The 19,212-nt window shown below is 40.5% G+C and overlaps 1 protein-coding gene across 2 annotated transcripts in view; it reads left to right on the top strand.

The window, feature by feature from the left end:
• The window catches only part of LOC124003905 (SPRY domain-containing protein 3-like), a 44,649-nt gene that overhangs the window by 9,528 nt on the left and 15,909 nt on the right, over positions 1 to 19,212 (top strand). For both annotated transcript variants that reach the window (XM_046312548.1, XM_046312549.1), the window contains exons 5-7: positions 569 to 704; positions 1,032 to 1,217; positions 17,015 to 17,164. In XM_046312548.1, coding sequence (XP_046168504.1) covers positions 569 to 704; positions 1,032 to 1,217; positions 17,015 to 17,164 — 472 coding nt within the window. The remainder of the gene's footprint in view (positions 1 to 568; positions 705 to 1,031; positions 1,218 to 17,014; positions 17,165 to 19,212) is intronic.

Below are 19,212 nucleotides of genomic sequence, written 5' to 3' on the forward strand. Positions count from 1 at the left end.
GAAGTATGTGAGACCTACAGGTAACTGCCAAAATAAAGGAAGGAAACAAATCATGGAGACAAAGTATATTGAAAGCAGGTGCATCCACACAGGTATGGTTCCTGAGTTAATTAAGCAATAAAACATCCCATCGTGCTTAGGGTCATGTATAAAATGCCAGTTGCCAATTATTTTGGCTACCATGGCTGGAAGAAGAGATTTCAGTGACATTGACAGATGGGTTCAAAGGAGCATAGGAAGTTTAAAGTGTGTGTGTGTTTCCGTCTCAGTCACCAGATCTCAACCCAATTGAACACTTATGGGAGATTCTGGAATGGCGCCTGAGACAACATTTTCCACTGCCATCAACAAAACACAAAATTATGGAATTTCTTGTGGAAGAATGGTGTCAAGTCCCTCCAGTAGAGCATCAGATACTTGTAGAATTCATGCCAAGGCACATTGAAGCTGTTCTGACGGCCCGTGGTGGGCCAACCCCCTAGACACTTTGTGTTGGTGTTTCCTTTAGTAGTCTGCCAGCTGTTGCTCAGCCAGCACGCTCACATCTCACCTCTCTGCCATTCAACAGGCTGTACAATGGGAACACTGTTGGACAGCAATTTGGGCCCAAATGTAACCGTGGCGATCGTATCGGCTGTGGGATCTACCTAGAGTCGTTGGAGGATGGACGAACAACAGTCCTCTTCACCAAGAACGGAAAAGAAGTAAGCTAAGCTCTTAGTGTTATTCTCTTCCACACACCTGTAGGCCTACAACATACAATCAAGATAATGCTGTAATTGGAGAAAGATTACCCTACTTTCGTCTGGTATTTATATTCTCTATGATATGTAATGCCTCCATATGCCATGAATGCAGATTGGGCCACAGAGATTGAGTCTTAATTTCGTAGTCTTACTTGTGAGACCACGTGTGCAGTCAGGATCAAGGCTTTGGTCTTAGACTGGGTCTAGTACTCAATGGTCCTGGACTGGTCCAGACTCCATCTATCTGTCACCCATCGGACATAGTAACATTGTGTTTGCGTCCAGGTGGGCACGGTCGTGGTCCCAGGGTCTCCAGAGGCACTCTACCCGGCCGTGGGGATGCACTCCTTGGGGGAGGAGGTGCAGCTGGATCTGCAGGCTGAGTGGGGGATGGAGGAGGACGGACTAATGATGGTTGACAGCCACGAGGACGAGTGGGGGCGTCTCCATGACGTCAGGGTCACCGGGACGGTAAGGACCACTTAGAATTAGTGTTGTCACGGTACCAGAATATTTACTGGTAACAAGGTTTAGTATCATGATACTCGCTACCACCACGGTACCCGATATCACTTCAAAATGGCACTTGATCCAGACGGATCTTTTGAGTTAAATATCATGACATTTTAAATGTTTGATGTCCATTTTTCAGAGACAGCCATGTATGCATTAATGAATCAATTATACAATCATGCAATCCATTTGACTTTGCTTTTAGGAATCTAACTACAGTGCCTTCAGAAAGTATTCACACCTCTTTTTCCACATCTGTGAACGACCATCTCGATTCGGTCCTATGTAGCAACGTTTTCAATGGTGTTTTTGACATTGGATAAAAGTAGAGACTCAGAGCTAGAACATGGTATATCATACACGGCAGTTGAGGAACAACGGGAAAGTAATTCTGCTTTGAAAGTTGCTAAACTTGTAACCCCACTTTTGAGAAAATGGCCCTTGAATGTTTTGGTACACCTACTGGAGAGCTCTTCTACACCCATTCAGCATCGTTCACACCGTCTTAAGCCCCACCCATCTTTTTAACGATTCACATGTGAGGCCATGCGCTAAATGGAGTAAGGTAGTGTAGTAAACAACCAAAGATGTCAAGACTAAAAGTGGTGAAAGTAGAAGCAAAAATACATTTTATCTAGTCTTTGGCCTATATCCTAATCTGACTTTGGTGCAGGTCATGTTGTTCTTCACATTACCGTCTCTGGTAAACACACACTATATGAAATAAAATCCAAGTGTATTTGTCAGATGCAGGATACAGAATATGTAAATGGTACAGTGAAATGGTTACTTGCATAGTAGCAATATCACAAATAGAAAGTGTCCAGATAAATATTTTATAAATATTAGCTGTCTAAATTGATGGGTCATGTGAAAGAAATGCTATAACCACCTCCCAGCCACATCTAACTAAGTGGATGGGTCATTATTGTGGATGGGTCACCATGTACACATGTTCATGAAATACACATTGATGACTGTAATCACACCCGGCTTGGTGGGTTTTGTAATCATCTGTCAAATAGTATTTTGTTTAGACCTGTAGCTAGCTAGCTAGCTAAACAATTAACCTAATGGTGCTTTCAAGACAACTGGGAACTTGGAAAAATACAAGGTCGAATCATGAAATCAGTGGACTTCGGGTCAGAAAGTCGGGGCTTCCAAATTGGAATTCTGAGTTGTTTGACTGTTCAAAACTATTTTTCAGTTGGAGCTAGTTTTTTTTCTCGAGTTTCCAGTTATCTTAAAAGCACTGAAGTTGGAAGTCAGTTCCCAGTTGTTTTGAATGTGGCAATAATCCCAACCCATACTACTAGCAATACAAACTGACTGTCATAGCTGGCCATCATGCATGAATCTGTAGGTAGCTAAAGCTAACCAACTAGGTTCAATGTTAGCTAGCTAACATTAGGCATTAACTAGCAATAATTTCTGAGATACAAATAATATTACTACATTTTTCATACACAGAAATTTAACTAGCGACCCAGCCAGTTAACGTTAGCTAGCTAGCTAACAGTACGCTTTAACTTACAATGAAAACAACATTCTGACAGAATTCAAAATGTTTAATATCTGAAAATGTAGCTAGCTAGACTCTCTTACCTGTATACATGGATGGACGCTTCTCCCTCTCTGTCACGGATGCCAAGGTTGCCCTTAGTTTGAAGATGTAATCCGTAGATATGTGTTTTATACAACAGTTTTATACAAAATGTGTTCTCTTTGACTCCCTATGCGTATTTGCCATCAAATGCCAGAATTGTATCCCTCCTTCACTTTCATACTCTGCTTTCATCGGGCATTCCACTGATTTCAAAGCATGGTCAACTTCTTCCGTGACAACAACACTGTTGATCGCTATTTCTGAAGACTCTACAATGTCTGGTTCAATGAACATGTTTTGACCTAAATCAGGAATTTCCCCATTGTCTGATTCATTTTTGGAGTCGAAGAGAGTCAGCATGGCACGATCGTCCTCCAGAAAGTGGAGAGCATTAGCAACACTTTTGGAGTTCTTCATGATATCTTTCAAAAAAGATGCGGTAGAAAGTATTACCTACACATACTGAGCAGCTCATGTTATATACAGAAACATACTGCATGTCCAGCCCATCCATTATCTCAGCCAATCACGGCTAGCGGGAAGTCCGTCTTTTTCCATGGCTAACCAAATAATTTAACAATTTTTGTCATATTTACAGATGGCATACAAGTGTGTCATTAAGGTACATGAAAGTTCACATGTTCCAGAAGGCATTTGTGTTTACGTTCAAATGCCTCTCCTGTGAAGTAGTGACGTGCAACATACGCCTTGTCCTGAAACGAGTCACATTTTGGTATGTTACAGCCTGAATTTAAAATGGATTAAGTTGAGATTTGTTGTATCACTGGCCTATACACAATACCCCATTATGTCAAAGTGGAAATATGTTTTTCAACATTTTTTCAAATTGATAAAAGCTGAAAAGTCTTGGGTCAATAAGTATTTAATCCCTTTGTTATGGCAAGCCTAATAAATTCAGGAGTAAAAATGTGCTTAACAAGTCACATAAGTTATGTGCAATTATAGTGTTTAACATGATTTTTGAATAACTACCTCATCTCTGTACCCCACACGATTATTTGTAAGGTCCCTTAGTCAAGCAGTGAATTTCAAACACAGATTCAATCACAAAGACCAGGGATGTTTTCCAATGCCTCGCAAAGAAGGGCACCTAATGGTAGATGGATTTTTAAAAAGCAGACATTTGAGCATGGTAAAGTTATTAATTAAGCCTTGGGTGTATAAATACACCCAGTTACAACAAAGATACAGGCGTCCTTCCTAACTTAGTTGCCGAGAGGAAGGAAACCACTCAGGTATTTCACCATGACGACCAATGGTGACTTTAAAACAGAGTTTAATGGCGGTGATAGGAGAAAACTGAGGATGGATCAACAACATTGTAGTTACTCCCCAATACTAACTTAATTGACTGAGTGAAAAGAAGTACGCCTGTACAGAATATAAATATTCCAAAACACGCAACCTGTTAGCAAAAAGGCATTAAAGTAATATTGCAAAAAAATGTGTCAAAGCAATTAACTTGATGTCCTGAATACAAAGTGTTATGTTTGGGGCAAATCCAATACAACATATTGCTGAGTACCACTCTCCATATTTTCAAGCATAGTGGTGGCTGCATCATGTTATGGGTATTAGGCTTGGGCGGTATCCAGATTTTCATATTGCCATATGGGATTTACAGTTTTACCGACATTATAGAATTTGCACAAACTAATAGTGAATCACATAGACGCTGTTAATTTTTGCTCATTAGCATTTAGCTAACATAAATGAATTGCAAAAACAGGAAAATCCAGCTCATAAAGTTTTAGAAGCATAGCTAGTAGCTACCGAATGTCATTTTCTGTGAGTGTGGATATTTATAAGTGAAAGTGAACGAGAGAAATTGTGCAAATGAACAAAGTTGTCATGCATGCTTTTCTGAAGGAAGAGCAGCATGTGTACATGGGAAACGAACCGAGAAAACAAACGTTAGTAGAAAGCGCAGGGGGAAAATAACTCATCCAGAACTTTGACACTTCTGGCGGAAAGCCATTATAAGATAACTGATGGCAAACATTTAGTAGTGAATTGTATATAAGTGTAACTTCATCACCTCATTTGCGCCACACAACAGAGACTCGATAGAGACCGATAGATGTAGAACGCTATGGACTCACCAGCTCCGGTTGTGCTATTTACGAGCAAAAACACGTGACTGGCGTCAATGATGTGACAGGTGAAATGAAAAACACAATCTGCTAATAAGGTATTACACGAATTGACTGCAGGTAATAACTAAAACATTTGCAATCAATATTCAAATGTATTGGAAAAACTTGGGGGGGGGATAGTTTTGACGACGTTGAAAAAACATTTTGTGGCTGTTTTCAAATACCTCGGTATATGGTATATATGTTAATGGGAAGGAAAACGACAAAAACAATCAGGAACCTTGGAGTGTGCCGTACAGTTTATAACTGTGACAATGAACACAACAAAATCCATATTTTTAACACACAGGGTATCTTTTGTCTGGCAGCAAACATTTACTACAGGCTGTGACGTATCCACTACCATATTTTCACTAGCATCACTTATTTTCTCAATTATTTTAATCGCCTCCACATCGGAGATTAGATTTTAAAATTGTATTTATGCGTATTGGGTCCGGGTGGGAAAGACCCAGGTCCATTTCGGAACGGGTCCAACTTTTTGAACCTGTGAAGACCTCTAGGCTAGAGCTAACAATGAGTAAGTGGAACATGCTCTGTGCTCTCGTGCTATAAGGGGACATCAGCTGCTCTGGCAGACAGACTCGATCCTCTCAATCAGTAAAGATCTGAGACACATACTGTATGATAGAAGTACCAAAGTTTTTTTTTTAATTATAGCACTGAACCGTTTTTTTCAGTATCTAAAAAGTACAGAAGTTGAACTTACAACACTACTTAGAAAGCATGCCCAGTTCATTGCTTTATTCAAGTAGTATGCCATTGTTGATATCGGAAGATTTTCCTTATGTGTTTGTATCTGTCTCTGTTTCAGTCTGTGTGTCTCTGTGTGTTTGAGTGTTTATGTGTGTGTTGGTAACTGCTGAGTGGAGACCTGCCTGGTGGTGTTGGCAATGGCATGCTTGCTGGAGGCTGCAGCTTCTCATCTGTCTGGCCCCTCTGGTTCTGTGAAAGCAGCCTTCATACTGTAGCTACACCTGGGATTATGTTAACACACCTGTAGATTACCACAGTCTGTTTAAATAGGGAAACTGATGTGGGAGGCCTGGAATGCTTGCTGCTTCAGAAGGAACTTTGACATGAGAGCAAGGAGTATTCCTCTGTCGACTGAACCCTTTTCCATGTCCTTCAGAACCAAGAGAAACGTCATGGGTTGTCAAGGTGTCACCTAATTGTTCACATTGTTTCATCATTGTTTTCTTATCGTTGACACTAATAAGTGATTAATGGTGTTTAGTGTGGTTGTTTAGTGTTCACTTTGGTTGCATGGTAACAGCAGGGCTGGAAGTTTTGTGGTTAGGTTGACAGACTGTTAAAGATTTCACTGGAAAAACACAACATTTTCTCATATCATTAGGATGTCTTCGTCATATCATTGGGATGGCTACTTTGCTTTTTGAGAGGAAGTGGAGTGGCTGGCAATAGGTATTTTCCCTTAACTCACGTAAAGGGATAGTTCACTCCAAAATCAGCATGGACTCCACATTTTGAGTTTTGAAAATGTCAGAAAATGAATTTGAAGCTCTATGACCAGAATAAGAATGTAAAACAAGTCAGTGGAAATCTAATTAGCATATTAACAAAATAGAGATATCTTCTGCATTGGATGCGTCACAATTCACTGTATCTGCTGATGTCGCTCTTCCGCATTTGCGGTGAAATAGGACAGAGCGCGGTGTCAAACTATGAGACATCCCGAAAATCGAGATTCTCACGAACACGTACATGTCAGTTGTTTTGCTCTAGTGCGCCCACAGGTCTCACAAGACTCGTCTGAAGGTCCCCGGTACCAGTTGAAAGAATGAATGGAAGTACAGTTGAAGTCGGAAGTTTACATACACTTAGGTTGGAGTCCTTAAAACTCGTTTTTCAACCGCTCCACAAATTTCTTGTAAACAACTATAGTTTTGGCAAGTCGGTTAGGACATCTACTTTGTGCATGACACAAGGATTTTTTCCCACAATGGTTTCCAGACATATTATTTAACTTATAATTCACTCTTATCACAATTCCAGTTAGTCAGAAGTTTAAACAGTTTGGAACATTTCAGAAAATGATGTCATGGTTTAGAAGCTTCTGATGGGCTAATTGACATCATTTGAGTCAATTGGAGGTGTACCTGTGGATGTATTTCAAGGCCTACCTTCAAACTCAGTGCCTCTTTGCTTGACATCATGGAAAATCAAAAGAAATCAGCCAAGACCTCAGACATTTTTTTGTAGACCTCCACAAGTCTGGTTCATCCTTGGGAGCAATTTCCAAAGGTACCACGTTCATCTGTACAAACAATAGTACGCAAGTATAAACACCATGGGACCACGCAGCCGTCATTCCGCTCAGGAAGGAGATGCGTTCTGTCTCCTAGAGATGAATGTACTTTGGTGCGAAAAGTGCAAATCAATCCCAGAACAACAGCAAAGGACCTTGTGAAGATGCTGGAGGAAACAGGTACAAAAGTATCTATATCCACAATAAAACAAGTCCTATATCGACATAACCTGAATGGCCGCTCAGCAAGGAAGAAGCCACTGCTCTAAAACCACCATAAAAAAGCCAGACTACGGTTTGCATCTGCACATGGGGACAAAGATCGTACTTTTTGGACAAATGTCTTATGGTCTGATGAAACGAAAATAGAACTGTTTGGCCATAATGACCATTGTTATGTTTGGAGGAAAAAGGGGAGGCTTGCAAGCCGAAGAACACCATCCCAACCGTGAAGCACAGGGGTGGCAGCATCATGTTATAGGTGCTTTGCTGCAGGAGGGACTGGTGCACTTCACAAGAAAAATGGCATCATGAGGAGGGAAAATTACGTGGATATATTGAAGCAACATCTCAAGACATCAGTCAGGAAGTTAAAGCTTGGTCACAAATGGGTCTTTCAAATGGACAATGACCCCAAGCATACTTCCAAAATTGTGGCAAAATGGCTTGAGGACAACAAAGTCAAGGTATTGGAGTGTCTATCACACAGCCCTGACCTCAATTCTATAGAAAATTAGTGGGCAGGAGGAATTGGCCAAAATTCACCCAACGTATTGTGGGAAGGTTGTGGAAGGCTATCCAAAACGTTTGACCCAAATTAAACAATTTAAAGGCAATGCTACCAAATACTAATTGAGTTTATGTAAACTTCTGACCCACTGGGAACGTGATGAAGGAAATGAAAGCTGAAATAAATCATTCTCGCTACTATTATTTTGACATTTCACATTCTTAAAATAAAGTGGTGATCCTAACTGACCTAAGAAAGGAAATTTTTACTAGGATTAAATGTCAGGAATCGTGAAAAACTGAGATGTATGTAAACTTCCAACTTCAACTGTATATAAGGAGATAGTTTAGACACTTCCTTTACATTTTTTGGGGGGGACTATCTGTTGTTCCATGTAGTGAATATGTTATTCAATGCATTTGTATGAGCTAATAGCAGTAAGGCCAAATACACATTTTCATCAAATAATACATTTCAAAAAAGTTGTTTTGATACTTCAAGTGGTCTTAAAATTCCCAATTAAATAGCAGTTATCCTTGTGATGACCTCCTTAAAACAATTCCATATAGCTTAGTGGAACCACCTGGCTTAGCCAGGGCTTAGATTGTAATGGGTTAAACAAGACTGATTTCTTTAGCACACTAGTTCAAGGGGAGTCATTCTAATTTGGTGAAACGTATATCAGTTCTCTGAATTGGCCTTCCCTATCCTTTCCTCTCTCATTCTCTCTCTACCTTACTCTTTTTCTGCCATGTTGGACGGGGTTCCGGGAATCAGTAAATCTGACACCAATGCAACAGAGCATGCAGGGATACAGTAACAGTACAGGTGGGCCATTCACTGCAGATTCAGTGTGTTGGTAGAACGCAGGGCTGGAAAAGCTGCCCTCATTCAACACAGTCTATTAATAGACAAACTACTCAGAAAAAAGATCTGAGGATTACCTGTTGACGAACAATAGGGGTTTGCTGTTGTTTTTTTCGCTACGTTTTACTACAGAGTGAGGAAAATAATGAGGTGGGAAATGCAGGCTATGAGTAAGGCTGCGACGGTCATGTCATTTTGGATGGCGGTAATTGGCCAGCCAAATGACCTCGGTCATCGTAATAACCGTTTGAATAGCAAAAATACTGCCTGTTCACCCCGCTATCATCCAGAAGGCGAGGTCAGTACAGGTGCATCGAAGCAGGGACAGAGAGATGAAAAACATCTATCTCAAGGCCATCAGACTGTTAAACAGCCACCACTAACATTGAGTGGTTGCTGCCAACATACTGACTCAACTCCAGCCACTTTAATAATGTAACAATTGATGTAAAAATGTATCACTAGCCACTTTAGACAATGCCAGTTAATATAATGTTTACATACCCTACATTACTCATCTCATATGTACAGTGGGGCAAAAAAGTATTTAGTCAGCCACCAATTGTGCAAGTTCTCCCACTTAAAAAGATGAGGCCTGTCATTTTCATCATAGGTACACTTCAACTATGACAGACAAAATGAGAAAAAAAATCCAGAAAATCACATTGTAGGATTTTTAATGAATTTATTTGCAAATTATCTGAGGAAGTCTGAGGACCTGAGCACTCTGGAGTAGGTTTTCATCAAGGATCTCTCAGTACTTTGCTCCATTCAACTTTGCCTCAATCCTGACTAGTCTCCCAGTCCCTGCTGCTAAAAAATACCCCCACAGCATGATGATACCACAACCAGGCTTCACCGTAGGGATGGTGTAAACATACACTTTTGTAAACATTTCTAAAAACCTGTTTTCGCTTTGTTTGATGATGAGGATGTTTTATTTAATTTAATCCATTTTAGAATAAGGCTGTAACGTAACTAAAAGTCAAGAGGTCTGAATACTTTCCAAATGCACTGTATATATGGTTATTTACATTTTTTAATGGTTATTTTATTTTCATGGCTGGCTTCATCCATAACCTTAGGTAACATGGTAATACGTAATTGTGCCAGTCCTAGCTAAGAGACGGACATGGCAGGAGTCACATAGTAGGGACAGACACCTGTATAAGTTGGAGCATGTAGCCAGCCTACTGTATATTAACTGTACAGTACTTGAGTGAGTAAGACTGTGTCAGAAATACTGTAATGTTTAATGGTGTGAATTTCTGTTGTTTTTGGATACTGTTGGTATAAGAAAGAAGGGATGCCATGGGGGTGTGATTTTCGCTTCGTGGTAATTTTTCATATCTCATACACACTCAACAGGCTACTTCTCTCGGCAGCCCTGTTTCTCCCCTTTTTCTGTCTGTCTGTCTCTGTCTGTCTGTCTCTGTCTCTGTCTGCTCTCCCTTTCCTGTCTTGATCTCTCTCTCTCTCTGCTCTCCCTTTCCTGTCTTGATCTCTCTCTCTCTGCTCTCCCTTTCCTGTCTTGATCTCTCACCCTCTTTAGGTCTCTTTGTCTTTTGTTCTGATGGAGATTTATGATGGGGGTTGTCTGTCTGGCAGTATCCGTCGTGAGGCAGGCTGTAGGGTTGGTGTCTGACTCAGTAGGGAGACACACCATACCTGCTTTAGCATGGGTAGGGGTGGTTGTGCAGGGTTAGGGCGTGCAGCTGAAAGGCCCTGGGACAGGCAAGGCAAACCTACATACCTCTTTCACTTTTAATTATAACCCACATCCCCAAATACGCCCCAATACTGCATCACTAGGGCTGTGACAATACCAGTATTGCAATATTTTTTTCCATGGTAAAAATGAAAACATGAAGCAGATCAAGCAGACCTGCTGTATGTCAAATATTGTGTGCTATAGCTTGGAAAGTAAATAAATGTGACTCTGAATGACATGCCATCATAATGATGTTTGTTTCCAACATTAGGGCCGTTTTCCTAAAGAAGTCAAATCCGCTTTGTGTTTTGTTTCCTTGGTAAATGGGTAAAAAAAATAAAAAGTAGTCAATACATTTTTTGTCCTGAATACAAAGTGTTACGTTATGGCAAATCCAATACAACACATTACTCAGTACCATGCTCCATATTTTCAAGCATAGTGGAGGCTGCATCATGTTATGGGTATGCTTGTAATCGTTTTGTAAACAGAACTTCCAGGAGGCAGTCAGCTGTTGCGTACTTTAGTAGCTCAAGTAGCTATCTTGCTTGCTCATTTGCAAAGCATCATCATAACACTTGCGAATTCAATGTTTTCGGGCGGCAACAATATTTTTGGGGAAGCCTGGCTTCCCTTGGCATTCATAAGTACACGGCACTGTTCGGCATGCAACATTAGATCAATGACTGTCAACACAATTACATGCTTAGTTTGACAATGAAGGAGAGGACGTAGTTGTCACAAAATATGAGGTATTTTTTCGTAAGGTAGAAAGAAATTTGAGCAACAACAAAAACTATTTTTGGCCAGACTTTTTGGCTATTGAATTCAATGCTTCGGGTGGCAACAATGTCTCTTTTTGTCCAGACAGCATCAGATACATGGGCTACACATACTGAGACAGGGGGCTCTGTTGCGCTCACTCGGACGCTACATTCAGCCACTTGCGAATTGAAGGATAATTATGAAACAGAGAGACAAAAGATGCATTATTTTATGCATTGTTTTATTTGTATGTATTTTTTGGGGGGGGGGGGGGGTTGGCTTCCCTTGGTAACCATAAATACACGCCACTGTTCGGCATTCAAAATTAGATCAATGACAAACACAATTACATGCTTAGTTTGACACTGAAGGTGAGTTGTCACAAAAGATGAGAGGTATTTTCGGAATGTAGGAAGAAAGTAATTTGAGCAACAATAAAACGTTTAACAGGCGATTCGTAACGTTTGAATCAATTTCCTAAACGATTCGTTCTAAAGTTGGATCGGGCCCTGTGGTCCGATGAACTTATATCTCAAGCATTTGAATCGTTACGTCCATAATAACTCACTATATGGATTCATTTATTTTATACAGTCATTTTTGCTAATCTTTATTAATAAGGATGTCAATCATTTCTGGCCCCACTGTATAGGTATAAAAGAGCCTAAAAATACAATTTTCATCATGTTAAAAAAAGAAATGGGTGATACAAATGTTAAAAGCATGTCAAACGTCCTTCCTTCCAATGAAGTTTCTATATGATAACTGACAGAACAATCTGTGATACCAAACATATTTAAGGCCTGGTGTGGAATCGCTCTAAAAATGGATCCTGGCATCTGATCTTAAAGCAGGATCCTCACACCTTGTGAAGTATAGTGGAGACCATGATTTGATTTTTCTGGAAATACTCTAGCCATATTCATGCTAGGGTTGGAACTCTGTGACTGTTTGCAGTGCTTGCCCGTGTGACTGTGGGTCTTTGGCTGGATGTCTGCCTATTCTGCATCAAGCCTATGTGTAATGTGTATTGCATATGTGTGTACGTGTTGGCTCCAGCGTGGCAAAGTACTGGGGTTAAGGCTAAAACCTGCCTAGAGCGTTTAAAACAATTATTGTATTAAGAGGTGTTGAGTTACCCGAGGAATGAAGGTGTCGACACAGGGCTGCATGGTTATGTTTTGCTCAGATGATGAAACCGTCTCCCACGTAACATTTCTGCTGTGGCAGCCTGCAATGGTAGGTTAGATGGTGGCTTGACATGAACTTTTTTTTAGCTACTCGTCCTTTGGACAAGTAGGATCAATTTTGTACTTGTCCTATAAAAGGAAAGGTGTGTAACACCATGGGCCAAAAAGGTGACTGTAAATTGTGTTGTATGATTCAAGGAACCACTTCATGGCAGGTAACCTAGCGGTTCAGGGTGTTGGGCCAGTAACTGAAAGGTCGCTGGTTCGAATCCCCAAAACTATGTGACAGATCTGTGCCCTTGAGCAAGGCACTTCACCCTAACATCCTGTAAGTCACTCTGCTAAATGACTCAAATGTAAAACAATTAGTATTGAATAGAGGAGAATCTCAGCTTTCCAATTGTGTTAGAATTATTTCTCAACACCCAATTTTGAGTGGTTGAGATACGGTTTTACAACCGGAGTATGTAGCATCGGTTTCATCAACTGCACACCTGTGGCAGGGTGTAGCCTAGTGGTTAGAGCGTTGGTCTAGTAACCGGAAGGTTGCAAGTTCAAACCCCGAGCTGACAAGGTACAAATCTGTCGTTCTGCCCCTGAACAGGCAGTTAACCCACTGTTCCTAGGCCGTCATTGAAAATAAGAATTTGTTCTTAACTGACTTGTCTGGTTAAATAAAGGTAAAATCAAAAAATCAAAAAAATCAACTCAGTGTCAGCTATTTGCAGTTTTACACGAGTGCCAGTGGAAAGTTATTTTAGAAAATCGTACTTGACAATGCATTAATACATGCTATTAGGTAAACAGTTAACTAGCGAGATGCCTGCCAAACTACACTATGTTTTGGATTGGCAATCTAGTTAATCTGTTGTAGGCTATATCATTATTTGTACCTGCTGCGCAATGTCTCTCTCTCTCCTCTGACAACTGCCCACTCACACTCGCTATAACTGGGCAAATAACTCAATAATTAGACATCAATATCCAGAAATGTGTACATGGAGCTAGGCTCGCGTTGATAAAAAAAAAAAAGCATTTCGCGACTGCATGATTGAAAGACGGTTTGTGCCTGTCAATGCAGGCCTACAATGAGATATTGGGAAGACCGTGCGTAACACATTGCACAGTGGAAACGGATCAATTTCTGATCAGGTTCTGAGCTGAATTGTTTGATTGTGTGATTGTCCATTCGGACAACTTAAATCTATAATCTGCTTGTCCGACAATTTTCTTTATTTTCCCCGGGTAAGCGGACATGCGTTAATGTCGAGTCCTGCCTGCCATCTCCATCTCTTCATTGTCTCCAACCCCACACCTACCCTCAGGATGAGCTTATTTGCTCTGGTAATGACTGGGTGTTCACTACGGACTGGAGTGATCAGTCAAGCTGACGTGCTAAGAGACATATATTTATGGGAACTCCTTAGAAACGTGGACAGAGCAGGTGTTACAGGCACGACATGTACCTACACTCGGAGAGAGAGAGAGAGAAATAGCATGGAGGACAACAAAAATCAGATTCCACTCTGCAGAGCCATGGGTAAACTTGCAGCATTTCTTGGTCATTCTCTAATGCTAGAGATGCTTCTACCTGTCATGATGCCTATAGCCTTAGGGGGATGTGCTCTAATCTGCTCTAATCTTTGCTCATTGTTTCAACAGGAATGTTATTTTCCATCAAAACTCTTTTATCTGAAAGCTGTGCCCGTACCAGGTTCATAGTGCTTTATTCTTATTTTTTATACATGTGTGGTTGGTTCAATTTAAATGTGCATTGGAATAACTATTGAAATTATACAAAATGTTGGATAAGCTATTTGCAGTGAGTCATGATTAAAGTTTACCAAGGTCAGCCCTGCCACCGCAGACAAAACGACACGAACGATAGATAAGTAAACGGCCGTCTCACGGCACCTGTTGCTGGGGCAGCGAGCAGGTCCAAAAAAGAATCCCTTTACCTTGCCTTACCGACATCCCTTTACCTTGCCTTACCGACATCCCTTTATATCCCACACACGCACACACACACACGCACACACACATCATGAGGATCAGAGAGAGAGAGAGAGAGATTTAGGGATGTCATCACACCCACCGGATCCTGCTGACTGCCACAGGGAGGGCCCGCTACGGTAAATCAGTGACCACACACACTCTATTACTCAGCATCAGGAAGGTGTCATTAGACTGTGCCTAGGAGCCCTATTTGGTCTTCAAAGATGCAGGCATGATAGATGGAAAAAACCATCACAACCATCAATATTGTATTTTCTTTTTTATTCAAAGTTCAGGAGGTCAAGGTGAAAGTGGGAGGAATAGGAAGAGAAAAGTGAAAGGCCGAAAGAGAGCTATCTGGTAAGCCGGTAATTGCTCTACAGAGAGGAAAGAGAAAAGGGTGGCGTTGACAGATTGTCGTAAAGTAATAATAATGATAATTATTTTTTCCCTGCGTTTTATTTACAGTGCTTGTCTGCTCTCTTTGCTAGTCAGGGCAGAGGGAAAGGGTCACACAGTGTTTGCTGGCACAAATCACACACACACACACACCATGTACGTTTAATCCTTTTACACCTCACAAGCACACATGTCACGGCTGTTCTTGTCAAATTGTTCTTTTTCCTCCCTCTTGATATAAAGTATTTGTTTGAGGTGGGAACCATGGTTCTCTGGCAGACCTAAAGCATGTCTAGAGAGTCGGGCCTACCCATGACTGATTCAGGTCACATTGGAGTAATTATCAGTTATATATGTTGAATGTAGTTAGCGAACGACAAGGAAACTAAGCTATGACAGGATGTGAGGTCATGAGGCAGATAGACTACCTGATTGAATTGTGTTGATATGACCGGGACCTCAGTGTGACCTCGGATAAATGTTTGTTTATGCTTGTTTTGTACTCTATCAATGAGATGAGTACCTCAGTCACCTTTGACCTCATAGCCCCTCTGTTTTGTCATCTGGACTGGTAAGTGGTTGTTTTCTTTATGGCCACCACATGTTCGCTAGTCGACCATTTCATTCGTCGCATTAGCTTTAACCTGCGAACACTTTCCTGGACAATTACAGTACTCTACTTTCTACGCTGATGTGTTCCTGTCAGCCCTACAGATTCTGATCAAGTCACGCCAGAGGGCTCCAGGCCCACAAGTCTGGTTGCAATCAGAGAGTCTTTCTTATGTTTGAGAGGGTTTTACCTGGTGGGCCTTCTTATGCCTGTTCCAATTGGATTGTCTTTATGATAAATGGTTATAAAAAGCACTTTAGGATGAGTCAAGCGGAACTGTTAAATTTAATAGACAGTCGAAAATATTCTCATGTCTCTCACCCTCATGACCTGGCCCCTAAAAGCCTTCAAGAGCCCATGGCCCCATCAACCTCTCCTGCTGAAATATTCCTATGTGATCAAATTAAATCAAATGTTATTTGTCACATGCGCCGAATACAACCGGTGTAGACATTACAGTGAAATGTTTACTTACAAGTCCTTAACAAACAATTCAGTTTTAAGAAAAATAAGTGTGAAGTAAAAAATAGAGAAATAAAAAATACAAGTTTTAAAAAATTCAAGAGCAGCAATCAGAGTCAATGTGTACCGGTACAGAGTCAATGTGCGGGGGCACCGGTTAGTCGAGGGCATATGTGAGGGTATATGTGTGAGTGTGTCTGTACATGTCTGTCTGATTCTGTGGTTTTATAAGCACCACAGAGAGAAGATCTATTGTTACCTAAATCCTAAATTCGGCCAAGGTACAAATGTTACATTCACCCTGAAAACTGTTTTGAGGTATTGTCTTCATTATAACTGAGCATAGTTTAAGGTAATTATTACAACTCTATATCCTGGTTGTTTTTCTTTCTTCCTCAGATTAAATGAGAATAAACACATAGATTGCAGACCAATATTTACAAGTGTGTAATTTTGATGCTGAGTCAAGAGTGTTTTTACCTTTCAGTAGGAAAGGACAGAGGGAAAGGGTCACACACAGTGCATCCTGGCACAAATCTTACACACACACACACACACACATACCCATACCAGGCTGGCAGGTTGGGCCAGTAACTGAAAGGTTTCTAGATCGAATCCCCGAGCTGTAAGGTAAAAATCTGTCGTTCTGTCCCTGAACAAGGCAGTTAACCCACTGTTCCTAGGCCGTCACTGTCAATAAGATTTTTTTTCTTAACAGACTTAGTTAAATAAAGGTTCAACTAAAACTTATTAAAATTAAAATATCATAAATTGTCTATTGTTCTTGTCCTGGGGTTTTGTGTGTTGAGGGGAACGTGCTTATTCTCTTCATCCCGGGCCCTGTATCATTAATTATGTTAAATGGTACTGAATGTACTTTGTTGAGCTAGTGCAATGTTAATTTCAATTAGTTTATTTATTTGTAGATACAGTATTTGCCTTATTGTGATGTGCGATGCCATCCTCCTCCTCAGTTGCTGGAGTACGTGGGTAAAGGGAAGAGCATTGTGGATGTGGGTTTGGCCCAATCCCGTCTACCCCTCAACACACGCTGCCACTACTACGAACTGGAGATCACCGACGCAGGAGAGAAGTGCTACATCGCCCTGGGACTGGCACGCAGGGTATGTATCCTTATCATAGTTTTATTTTTATGTCTTTTTTTGGCAGTAAAGAGCAAAAGGGAAGTAAGGAAGAGAAATGGTGTGCTAGAACGGCAGACATCATCTGGATTCGAACCCATTCCAGAGTACTGGCATTCATGTGTGCTCTGAAGGCAGCGGCAGTAACCGCTATATCACCTCAGGCCACTTCCTCATACATTATCATCATCATTGTCATCATTCATTGCTATTATCACTAGTCATTATCTCCAGCATAATGAACATCAAGAACACTATTATTATCATCATTATCCAGCCAAAAATGAGTCTATCGGAGTTTGTGAAACATGTTATACTGCCATAGCATTCTACGGTTCTTAATACAGAAATATCTACTTTACATAAGTATTCACACCCTTGAGTCAATACATGTTAAAATCACCTTTGGCAGCGATTACAGCTTTCTGGGTAAGTCTAAGAGCTTTGCACACCAGGATTGTACAATATTTATACAAAAACTCTTCAAGCTCTGTCAAGTTGTTTTTTGATCAGTCATTTTCAAGTCTTGCCATAGATTATGAAGTTTATTTAAGTCAAAACTGTAACTAGGCCTCTCAAGAACATTCAATGTTTTCTTGGTAAGCAACTCCAGTGTATATTTGGTCTTGTATTTGAGTTTATTGTCCTGCTGAAAGGTAAATTCATCTCTCAGTGTCTGGTGGAATGTAGACTGAACTAGGTTTTCCTCTAGGATTTTGCCTGTGCTTAGTTCCATTCAGTTTCTTTTTCATCCTGAAAAACAAACATAACACTTTGTATTCAGAACAAAAAGTGAATTGTTTTGTAACATTATTTGCAGTATTACTTTAGTGCTTGTTGCAAACAGGGATGCCTTGGAATATTTTTTATTCTGTATAGGCTTCCTTTTTTAAAACGCTGTCTATTAGGTTAGTATTGTGGAGTACCTACAATGGTATTTAGCCATCATCAGTTTTCTCCTATAACAGTCATTAAACTCTTAACTGTTAACTGTTAAAGTCACCAAAGTCACCATTGGCTTCATGGTGAAATCCCTGAGCGGTTTCCTTCCTCACCGGCAACTGAGTTAGGAAGGACACCTGTATATGTGTAGTGACTGGGTGTACCATCCAAGGCTTAATTAATAACTTTACCATGCTCAAAGGGATATTCAATGTCTGCTTTTTTATCTACCAATCTATCTACCAATAGGTGACCTTCTTTGCGAGGCATTGGAACACCTCCTGGTCTTTGTGGTTGAAGCTGTGTTTGAAATGTACTGCTCGACTGAGGGGCCTTATAGATAATTGTATGTGTGGGGTACAGAGATAAGGTAGTCATTCAAAAAGTCATGTAAGACACTATAATTGCACACAGAGTCCATGCAATTTATTATGTGACTTGTTAGGCACATTTTTACTTCTAAACTTATTTAGGCTTGCCATGAAAGAGGGGTTGAATACTTATTGACATTTCAGCCTTTCATTTTTAATACATTTGTGAACATTTATAAAACATAATTCCACTTTGACATCATGGGGTATTGTGTGTAGGCCAGTGACACAAAATCTAAATTCAAACAAAATGTGGAGAAAGTCCAGGGGTATGAATACTTTCTTAAGGCACTTTGTGAGCCCCCCCCCATCTGTTGTACAAATTCTGGATGTGCATTTGAAGATATTTGCAGGCCTCAATACCGAAGGAATGGGTACCAACTGAAAAGATGGAATTAGGCTAGATGCCAATTAAACCTTAATTTTGGAGTGAAAAGGAGGTTAAAGGAAACTGAGGTAGGCTAGTTGTTTAACCAGTCAGTGTCTTTGGTCAAATGTTGCTGTCATGTTGCTTATCTCGTTAGCCCAGCCATGATGATCCTATCCTCTTTCAACTATTTCTCCTCCGCTTCAGTACCTACAGTGGGGCAAAAAAGTATGTAGTCAGCCACCAATTGTGCAAGTTCTCCCACTTAAAAAGATGAGAGAGGCCTGTAATTTTCATCATAGGTACACTTCAACTATGACAGACAAAATGAGAAGAAAAAAAATCAGAAA

The sequence above is a fragment of the Oncorhynchus gorbuscha genome, linkage group LG18 (assembly GCF_021184085.1).
Source record: "Oncorhynchus gorbuscha isolate QuinsamMale2020 ecotype Even-year linkage group LG18, OgorEven_v1.0, whole genome shotgun sequence".
In the NCBI taxonomy this organism is placed as follows: Eukaryota; Metazoa; Chordata; class Actinopteri; order Salmoniformes; family Salmonidae; genus Oncorhynchus; species Oncorhynchus gorbuscha.